This window comes from Etheostoma spectabile, chromosome 23, assembly GCF_008692095.1.
Source record: "Etheostoma spectabile isolate EspeVRDwgs_2016 chromosome 23, UIUC_Espe_1.0, whole genome shotgun sequence".
NCBI classification, from domain to species: Eukaryota; Metazoa; Chordata; class Actinopteri; order Perciformes; family Percidae; genus Etheostoma; species Etheostoma spectabile.
In genome coordinates this window covers 3,933,236-3,944,281 of record NC_045755.1, presented here as the reverse complement: position 1 = coordinate 3,944,281, position 11,046 = coordinate 3,933,236, and the positions used below count along the sequence as shown (strand labels likewise).

The window sequence follows — 11,046 nt, the reverse complement described above, 5'->3', positions numbered from 1 at the left end:
CAGCCAGGCTAAAGCTAATATAGTTGGCCTAAAGATCCATAGGGTCCGTCCGTCCCAACTAACGTTAGGGATTGGAGCCGCGACGCTGGTAACGTAACACTAATCTACTACAGAAGCCTGTGTCTGATCTAACGTCATTTCCACTGATTTAATTGTTCTTGGATACACAGTTTGTTGCTAGTGCGGGTGACATGCAGGTCTGATCAATTTATCAAACTAACAAGCTGGCCCCCGCTAGTCGACCACAACCTAACATTTAGAGGAAGCAACATGCAGTCACTGTCATAGCCTGGATGGATTATTATATGAATACAATGGTGTCATGCTAGTCAACCAGCGTATTTCTACCTAGATTCCCTCTCCAAAACCACTTCAGAAGAGTAACGTTAGTCACAGCGCTTACTTGCTTTGGTGTTTGTAAAGCATTAAAGTTCAACAAAGAATAGTTCACATTAGAAAATAGCCTTTTTCATTTTTTTCTTCTATGTAGATGCACTCCCCTAACAAAATCACCACTGTAGTCAAGAATAATTTATTTCCAAATAGAGCTATTTATGTCATCTTTTAAAAATTTCTTTTTTCGCATTGCAATATTTATTGCAGGGGGGGAAATATTGCAATGTAAGATTTTCCCAATATCGTGCAGGCCTAGTTCAAGTTGACACTAATTTTATATATGTATATATATACACACAAAGTAAGAATTATCGTTATGGTCTGTCAGACAAACCACAAGCCATCCAAGGCTTTAAGAACACTGTCTGAAGTAAATGTCCTTGACGTTTCTTTCTCTGTGCCAGTCTTCAGTATTACAGGCAGCTTGCATAAAACTCTGAACACTTGTGTGAAGAATTAATAACTTACAACTTCTATCTCGCTTCAGAGGTTTCCTGTCTTTTCGAATGCCAACAGATTTCCCTCCCATCCCATCCTGAAAATACTTTACCAAAGCAGTTTCCTTTCCTTGCCTGTCACAAAAATTACACACACCTACAGCAGCACAAAATAGCTCTGAAACTATTTCTTTTAGCACTACAGCCACATCAATTTATCTCCCATAAAAAGAAAGAATTTCTAATAAGGAAAGAGGTTCCACTCTTGATACATCCGGCTTCTGAACTGGTTGCAGTTCCACCAGAGTTCCACTGGGGGTGATCGCAGGCGAGTGCAGAATGAATGGTGTTCTACGGTAGCTTGACAAGCCAGACCCACATCAAGATGTTTGGGAACTCACCGCTGGCAGGGCTCAATCCAAGGGGCGGGATAAACTGTTGTCTTTCAAATTCCCTTTGCACGCAATAGCCAACCAGAGCAACGCTGGTTGATAGATTAAACTTACTTAACATATCCGGTCGGCAAAACTCCGAACACATCTTCCTTTTTTAAGAATGACTTCAGAACTTAATTCCAAGTCTTCCAGAGTCGCGGAGTCGGGTATGGCTCTCATGCCTCCCGTCTCATGCCCTCTTGGCTACGCTGAACCTTCGCAACCTTATGTTAAGCCCACCCACCGACTCTATACACAATGTGATTGGCCTGACCAGAATTTGTTTTTTACAGCTCATAATCCAACAAAGAGTTGCTAGACAGACCCTGGCTGCAAATTAATTTCCTGCCGCTAGGGTGGGTCTAGATTTCTAGGCTAGTTTTACAGAGCTATAGCCCTTAAAATCGACTTTTCTCAGGATACCATTTTTTTTGTCTAGTAATTTTAATGTTGCAAAAGAAAATACACACTGCTGGGAGTTTTTAAAGTTGCTTTTTTTGTTCCAAAAAGCCTTTTTAAAATGTCACTGACGTCATACACATCATACAGCGGGAGATACTGCTTTACGGCTCTCTCTGAATCACTTCCTTTGTTCTCTCGAGGCATTGACAACACAGCTGACAAGTTAGGCTCTCTCTGTCAATACACGTGCTAGAAAGAGGTTTGCTAATATTTTTACAGACCACGCCAAAATATTCACTCAGACATTCTGGCTATGCTTCGGATGCCGTCAAGCGGGATCTCCGGTCCTAACCAGACCTTCACTGACTAATCAGCATTCATTAGCAGAATGCTAGCGTGGTATGGGCAACAACTACTCAACCTATAAGAAATTGAAAGGACATAAGTACTCGTTCATATCATTTTTGGCCTATATTTCATGTTGAACTTGCAAAAACTACAATCAAATCTGAGATTTCTCAGCAGCAATCAGGCGTCTAGCTCCATAGAGTCCCATTTGTTTGGCACTCGCCTGCGATCACTCCCAGTGACCAAATGCGGTACAATGGGGCCTAATATGGAATGAACAGGCTTTCCGTAGACAGGCTTTGATGGCGGTCAGCACGTCCCCAGTTTGGAGAAGCCGCCAAGAGTATCGTCACGAAAGCAAAGCAATGTATTTTAGCCACCTAAAAAAAACAAAAAAAAAAAACACCTATTAACAAAAAACATTATCAATTTAAGTGTATGCTATATTTAAAATATTTTCACTGCTTTACTTTGGTGTCAGACAGCCCTTCAAACTATACATTTTTAAGTAAATAATACACTCAAGTACATAAAAGTCACTGAGCATTGACATCACTGCAGTCGCTCTAAAAGCCACTCGTGAACTTTTTGGGCTCTTATCTAAAAGAGTAAAATCTACTTCTGACACGCTGATTTAGAGCACGTGTGGCGCAGCATAATGTATTCAATGAGTCATAGGTTTTGGCTGCTCATCGGGTCTGACGCGCACAACATAATCAGGGGAGTCAAAGAGCCAGCCAACTTCAGAGCTGTGGGCTCTCTCAGCTGTCAAAGACCAAAGATGTGCAGCATGATAAGCATCTGTCCCCGAGCCTCTGCCTTCTACTGATTGCTCGGTGGTGCAGAGAATGAGGAGCTAAGCACAGAAGGTCTGAAGGATGTTATGGGATTTCTTTCCAGGACTTTAATTTCCTCTAGCAGGCATTATAGGAAGTTGATTTCGGACACAGTATAATCACTGTAACCGTGATTTGAGTGTCAAAGATGGGCCATCTTTCAGCAGGAAGCCTGTTTCAGAGTCATTAGCATGAGCTCACAATGTGATATTGTCAAAACCATTTGGAGACCTGTTGTTGTCTTGTCTTTTTCGGAGACTGTATTACATTACAATTATTTAGAGTTCCACATACAATATAGTTTTGTACAATTTTAGAGTCTTAAAATAAGGAAAGAAATCAGCATGACTTAGTCATCATTTGTGGAAGGTCCACCCCTTCTGAGATGATGTCCTATCCTGTGTGTGATTTGTGAGGAATTTTGATAACCTGTAATATTGAACATTGCAGAAATTTATGCCAAAATGAAAATCAATTGCTGACATTAGGAGAAACTCAAAAGTGGAAACTAAGATGCTCCTTTGTATATTTGCACTTAGGGGATTTGTCGACATGATCTGTTGGTAGGGGGAGGAGAGGAATTGGATGTAATCTACAAATTATAAATTAAGTGTTGACAAAAAAAAAGATCAGCCTCATTGGTAGCTGCCTCAAATACTGTAGATTCCTCAGCCAGAACTGACTGATAATCCAAGACATTTTCATTATAATAAATGTCTTGTTTCTTGATAACTGCTGTGACACAGCAGGGACTCATCAACAGAAAAAATGCAAATAAGGAGTGTGGAGGTAAAGTGAAAGTAATGTTTCCCTTCAGCAAAGGATTAGATATAGGTGACATGACTTACACATTTTCATGTGATGAAGAGGGAAAAAAGGCAGACACAACTGGTGCTTCTGTCACTTCACTTGTTGCTTTTATGGCAAAGAAATATGATATTTCTCTTTATTTTCATCCAGTATAAAAACCTAAAGTATCTTTCAGATTTAATTTCAGGAAGAGATCAGCTTTCACAGTTTCTTCAGTAAGAAGTAGAGGGCAGAAGAGCTACAGTAGGATTTAAAAAAAAAAAGATGTTTAGCATTACACAGTCCAACACAGAAGCTGTCAGTCTGTGCAGTGTTTGTTTTTGTGGCTTGGCCTCGCCTGACTGCCCTCTAAATGACTGTTTACATCATGCTTCAGACCGGCAAGTCCATTAGGCAGATTCATGCTCCCTTCCTGGCGTTGGAGGTGGTAAACAGTAGTATTTCTGAGTTGGACACATGTTGGCCAACTCTTTTTTGTTGTTGTTCTGCTTTATGGCCGTCAGACAGGCTGAGTGGAGGAGGTGGAATGTTTAAGGAGCGACGAGACCGGAGGTTTTACGAGCCGGCTCCTTTCTCCCCATGAATTTAATATCCAAAAAGAACAGATTTTAAAGCCCACTATTTACTATGTGAATGTGTATGCATGCCAATTTCTTACAGCAATAAATAGCCAGATTGTATTCATAAAATATGATAAAAGCAAGGTAGTAACTAACATTTTGTCAGTTTTTATTAGTACTGACGTTAAGTTCATACTTTAGTAAAGGTCTGATGACATGCTCTTTGGATGCTTTTATATAGACCTGAATTGTCCCCTAATACTGTAACTGAAGTGTCTTTCCCAAAATTCAGCCTTGGTGCAGAATTACAGCCACTAGAGCCAGTCCCACAATGAGTTCTCTTTAGTACGTGCCATCTCTTAGTCTGTAGCTTTTGAGGAGGGGGGGGGATACAAGGTGAAGGCTGGGGGTGTGGGCTTGACCAACTGCCCCTTTGCTCGTTCTGAAAGCCATGATGTCTCTCTCTCATGGCCAGGCCAAATTCTCTAAGCAGACAAAGCAGAGAGAGGGGAGGTAACCTTGCCCCTTATGACCTCATAAGAGGCAAGATTTCTGATCGGCCCTTTGGAGCTTTCATTTTCTCAAAGGCAGAGCAGGATTTACACCTATTGGCATTTCTAGCCACTGGGGGACCATAGGCAGGCTGGGGGAACTCATAATAATGTTAAAAAAAAAACTCAAAGTGACATTTTCATGCCATGGGACCTTTTTAAATTATTGCAAACATTGCATGAGACCTTTCTCATGCAATATTTGCAAAAGTTTAATGCATTCAACCTGTTGGTAGGACCTGATGGACACATAATGTTTCACTGAGTAATGTTAAATGTACACGTCTTTGTTTTCAGTTCATTGCCTATTTACAACCCCGGAAGACACTGAGCTACATTAGCATTCAGTTGGAGTAGTGTCTCTGTCCTTCTCGTGACTGTAAGACCCATATTCATTCTCCCTTTAGCTCTGCTTTGGTCTCTACAAACTCCTGAGGGAAATATCTGGCTCTTAGCTGCTAATTGCTCCACTATATTTACCAGATGGTCACTAACGTTGTCGCCATGCTGTTTGGTGCTAATAGGTAGTGTACAGCAGGCTAAGAGTGAATCAAAATAGTGAAGTTACTAGACAGGATAAAATTTGGGTGGGGAAGTGAACAAGCAGCTCTTGCTGCCTCATTACCACCACTTGACCCCAAAAAATCTGACTGTGGTTGTACTGGACGAATGTGTAACTTTGTGAATGTGACCAGTCGTCGTTACAAATGACCATTTCTTCTCCATCAGCTTACCTGGATAAATAAAGGTTAAATAAAATAAGACAAACCTCATCTGAAAGACGTTAAAACTCTCCGTAGAGCAGAGGGAATTTTTGAGTCTGGATCTCTGCAGTCCAGCAGCACTAGTGAATGTTCTAGTTTCCACAGATATGGATTAATAATAAAATGATTACAGATATGGTAATTCGAGTATTCACTCAACTTACTCAACAAAACCTCGCCAGTGCTACTTTATTTACTGGGATCAACTCATTGTGTGTGTGCTTGTGCTTGTGTACACGTGTGTGTGTTTAGCAGGGACCAAGTTGGAGATACAGTAATTGGACAAATTTATCTTATTTCCTAACCCCAGTTTCCCTCCGCTGAGTCAATAAACCAAAACGGTGAAAGTGCCAGGACAACCAACTTGAGTTAATACACTCTGCTCTTTATTAGGGCTGGATGGCTCTGCAGGAGTCCAGGTCAGACCATCACGAAGGACCCAGTAAACTTCCAAACGACGCCAAGACACCCAGCAGGTCTGCTCCTGCTAGTTAAACACATTGTTTTCAACCAGCTGGGGAGCAAGCGGCTTGTGGATGTGACTGATTACCTCTAAAGCACAAATACTTTAAAGTCCAACTAAAATAAGAAACATTAACATCACATGAACACCATTACACGTGCACACCTACTGCTGTCCAAAGTCGAGATGGATGAACGTAACTTTTTTTTCCAAGGTGAATCAAGTGTTCCTAATGTTGTTTATAAATAGTGCGATAGATTTGACCAGTTAGTGTTGTTTAAATCAAATACTGGTCGTTTTATGATAACACTGACAAGTTTGGAAAAATACAGAACCCTGGAAAAAGATGGTCAGATTTTTGCTGCCAGGGGGGAGTTGTCTCTGACAAAGCATATAATGCAGATCATGGTGTGGGATGGATGCAGGGATGGATGTGATCTATAGGACGCTAAAAGAGCACAGAGCGCTGGGGTATAAAGGACAATGTCTGTCTGACAGGATGATCGGTTGTGCTTTATGTTAGGTGGTAATTAGAAATTGTAGGCATGCTAGGTTAAGGTGGTGAACATGGTAAACACTATACCTACTCAACATGGGCATGTTAGCATTGTCATTTTATGCATATAAGCATGCTTACGTTGGCATTTAGCTCAAAGCACCGTTGTGTCTATGACAAGTTCCCACTACAGGACTTTAGCCCTCACTTTCTGCTCACAGGAAGTTTTGGGCAAATTAACATTGGCTTGGCGCTTATGTGCAGGCGCTCAATATATCTTGAGATGTCAGCAGTTAACCATAGTCCTCATAAATCGACCGATGTTTAGAATGCCAAAACAAAGAAAGCTGACATCTGGTTAAAAATGAGGGACGTCCGGTAGATTTTCCAGCGCCACCTGAACGATCACAGAAATGAAACGTCGATATAGACTAGATAAAGTATAACAAGACTTTGCTTATTATAAAAGGAATGTTTAATATCACCTAGACAAAGTGGTCAACTTTCAGATAAAGATCTACTGTAGCAGCAATTAAGTATCTTGCTCAAGCCAAGGACACGACAGCTGGGTTAGGTAGGGGGTAGGTTGTACTGTGGCCTTCTGTTTAAAGTAGGCATATTATATCTTTAGCTGAAATGAAAGTACAGCTAATACAGATTTATCAACCACAAAAGAGGGACTCCAACACACCAGAAGGGTCAAAACATTTCCATCCCTTTCCGTCACATTGTGCATGAAGTGGGAGTGTAAGTCCTGATGGTTGTCCATTGAGGAAAAGGCTGATTCATTAGCATCCGTGGGCTTCCGCTAAAGGACTATGTTTAGATGAGAGCCGTTGATTGTTAAAGGGATCACCAGAGCTACATGTAGCGTCAGATGTGACAACAATGACATTAAAACGAGCATTCCACTGACGGGGGAGGATCAGGCAACTGTAGAGCTGCATGAATTAACTGTCCATGTGAAAAGGGAGGTGGTATTGAGACAATGTGGTGAACATGCTCTTGCAAGTTCAAATGTATCAAGGATCACTGCAGTGCTTTTAATGTGTGTGTGCGTGTGCGTGTGCGTGTGTGTGTGTGTGTGTTAGTGACATACAGAACAATAATCTAAACCGCTATTTCTGGTTTTTCTAAATTAGCAGCCATAGAACAGGAAATCACAGTTAAAACAGAAGAGAACAGAAAAAATGCCAGCAGTGGTGATAGATCAGGGCTGCTTCCCAAGTCGTGTGATGCTTTAGAAGAAAGGACGTCTCATCCCTCTAAAACAAATTTGTTTTCCTCTCTCCTAACATCAGGGATGTCACTAGGCTTGAAAGACCGGGGGGGCTTAGCCCCGAGGCTATGCAAAACTTTCCCTTGCAAAATCTTACTTAAAAACTCTGTTAGCAACATGTCTGCCCTTCCCACTCCTAAAGTGAAACACACTACTCCAGTCAGGCATGACACACAGAACTAGCTCGTTGCAATATGGTTGACAAGGATCTTATTTAAAGTACAGTATGTCTGAATGTATTTCTAGTATGTCTATCTGTCTGTCTGTATGTATGCTAATGCCTATCCTACATTTAGGCACCATCTATATACTTGTTTAATTTATTACAGCAAATGAATGCAGACAGTTAAGTTGATCAAAATATAGCATATATAATAAATATCATGAAATACTTTAGTTTAGGCTATGCCTTGTTGCCTAGATCTGCCAACTGATGATAAAATGCATGTTAGAATAAAACAAAACCCCCCCATTTTTTTTTTAGCCCTGTAGACCACTACTGACCTCAATCAAGCCGCCTCCCTCAGAATTAGCTGCCTTGCCAAACTCCTGCCTCTCTCTCTCTCTCTCTCTCTCTCTCTCTCTCTCTCTCTCTCTCTCTCTCTCTCTCTCTCTCTCTCTCTCTCTCTCTCTCTCTCTCTCTCTCTCTCAGTGACACTATGATATTTAGGTATTGATATTGTTTTAATAGATAGCTGGCTGTATTAATGGTAAAGAATAGAGAGCTTGGGATACCTTACTAGGAGAGCTATTTCTTGTATTTCACTCGTTTACACTAGCTAGACTATTGTTTTCTATAGCCAACTAAACTATTTCTTTATCATTACCTCAAGTGAATGTAGCTAAAGGGAAGCAAGTAAAAGTCAATTACAAAAACTACAATTTCACTCTGTATCAGTCACTGTGTGTGCGGTAGAAAGTCCAGACCAAAGATTTGCGACGAGAGAGAAATCCTGCAGCTACTTGCTGCAACACAGTGGTCTGCAGCATTCTGAAAGCTGCCCGTTTAAACCAATGAAAAGAGAAGACAGTGCATCATCTTCATAGCCATTGACTCTTTGTACTTCTGTTTAACTTTCTGTCTTTTTTGTTGCTGGATATATTATTTGTTTCTAATTATGAATTTGGATAACTTAAATGATAGTGAGATACTTGCTACAGTTGCATTTTGAGTGATAAATCGGCGAAAACATTTTTATTTCTCTGATTACTGCTTTGCTCTAATGCTGCCTGGCGCTCTCTCTCTCTCTTCAGTAACTCTCTACCTTGCTCGTCCACATACCGTTGTGCAAGCGGCCGCTCATCAGCCTGTCTCTAAAACACCGTAATTTCGACCTGTTGACAGTTTGTGAAATGAAACAGACTGCAGTGCACGACGACCCCCCCCCCCCCCCCCGGAGAATATCAAAAATCTCATTGTGTAAATATGCTAAAGCACCAATAGCCAACCATACAATATCGTCGCAATATCGACAGTGAGGTATTTGGTCAAGAATACCGTGATATTTGATTTTCTCTATATTGCCCAGCCTTACTTCAATGTCTGTTTTCTTAACAAGGTTTCAGACGTGCAGGCCACACATCGTCAGCCTCACTGTCATGTTTAACAAGCATACTCCTTTCAGCTGAAGGTTATGAACTCTGCAGTCATTATTCTTTTCAGTACAGTACTTGACCTGACCTCCTGAGGCATTTTGATGGCCTCCTTTGACATGGTAGAGCTCCCAAAGCATATTTTCCAACAGCTGATTGCTACACATAAGCAGTTTGTCTTGATTTGCAGCCAGCAGGAAACCTATGGTCTGCAATATTGTTTTAGCTACTGGCGAAAACCTACAGCTGAGGCCGAGCTGCCGCAGCTTATAGAGGAATGCTGAAACCAAATGATAATGGCTCAACTGACTTATCCGTGGGAGTGAAAGTAATTAAGCCAGACCATAGACAAGCTACTGTAATGCTGAATATGCAAAGAAACTTTGCACGAGGAGAAATTATGGCGAGTGTAAAAATGCTGAAAGGATGGTGGAGGAAAACACTAGAAAGCAGAGGTGAGGTCATGCTGAGACGCTCAGTGGCAATGTAAATGAGGTAGACAGAGGCAAAACCTAACATGAAACCTTGGAAACCCAACAGCCAAGTTTAAGTTTTTTTAAATGTTGCCTGAAAATGGATTTATGATCATTCTGAGCACCAAAATAAAGACTACAAATCAGCCTGTTTTCCGTCAAAGACGACTTTCTTGAAGTTTTTGGAACTTTGAATGAACGGAAAAAAAAAGATGGACACTACATTATTACCTACACAAATATTTGAATACTTTACAAAGCAGTTTACCTGACTTGCCCACCCCTGCCCTGCCAAAGACGGCCAGCTTCACTTCCGGGCTTTTGGCCATGACAGCAGCTGCAGCCAGCAAAGATCAGCAAACCAATCAGTGAGCTCCGAGGTCAGCCATTCATCCTTGCAGCGTCTGAGGAAACATATAGGACAAGTTCACATGTTACAGTGCATATGTAGTATGTAGTATGTATGTTTGATGCTAAAGCACAGTGTAACACTTGTACATGACATTTTGCTGTATTTTTTCTTTTTGCTGGTATTTCTACTTTTAGCTCCCACTGCCATTTGTGAGTCATACAGTGATTTCTCAGTGTTCTCCAGCAAGCTGCAGGACTTGCATTAGTAGAAGTGTCAGCTATGAATCACTAGACTGAAAAGGCTCATAGTTGGGTATATCAGAACAAAGCAGCTCCGGCTTCTAGATATTAGCTTTGTAATACAAATTAGTTTTTTCCCAGTACGTGTAGAAGGAAAAAGAATTGTTGGCTTGAATACGGTATGTAGAACTCAAAATACGCTTCCAAAAGAAAATTATGTCTCCTTTTAAACTTGATTCTTAACTCAGGAGAAATGACTTTCATGTTATTTAAAAAGACAATATCGAATGTGAAGTTACAGTATATGTAAGGGTATTATTCAATAGTAATTATTATAAACTGTAATTTTAAAAACGTACAAAAAGTGTAATTAAAATTTTTGTTACATTGGAGTTTTGTCTGATGTAATGCATAAATACAATAATGCCTCTCTGCTCAGAACATAATTTGATAATTTTGTGATGGTTCATATTTGTATATCATATCTGAAAAGTATATTCTTACTAATACATTTTGTATTGATTTCAGCCCTAAAGTAATATTTTTGTAAATGTATGTAAGTTAATATTTTCCCAGTAATGTGGAACAGATGAACCTTCCTGATACCAGTCTG

At 40.5% G+C, this 11,046-nt stretch overlaps 1 protein-coding gene and 1 long non-coding RNA gene across 5 annotated transcripts in view; one reads left to right on the top strand and one right to left on the bottom strand.

Moving 5' to 3' along the window:
• Positions 1-11,046, bottom strand: part of rerg (RAS-like, estrogen-regulated, growth inhibitor) — a 52,087-nt gene that overhangs the window by 32,680 nt on the left and 8,361 nt on the right. For all 4 annotated transcript variants that reach the window (XM_032504715.1, XM_032504714.1, XM_032504716.1 and 1 more), the window contains exon 2: positions 10,111-10,246. In XM_032504715.1, coding sequence (XP_032360606.1) covers positions 10,111-10,171 — 61 coding nt within the window. In that variant the 5' untranslated portion in view covers positions 10,172-10,246. The remainder of the gene's footprint in view (positions 1-10,110; positions 10,247-11,046) is intronic.
• LOC116672816 (uncharacterized) overlaps positions 8,751-11,046 on the top strand; it is a 19,063-nt gene continuing 16,767 nt past the window's right edge. Inside the window, exon 1 of the long non-coding RNA XR_004327634.1 lies at positions 8,751-8,780. This is a non-coding gene — a long non-coding RNA (uncharacterized LOC116672816). The remainder of the gene's footprint in view (positions 8,781-11,046) is intronic.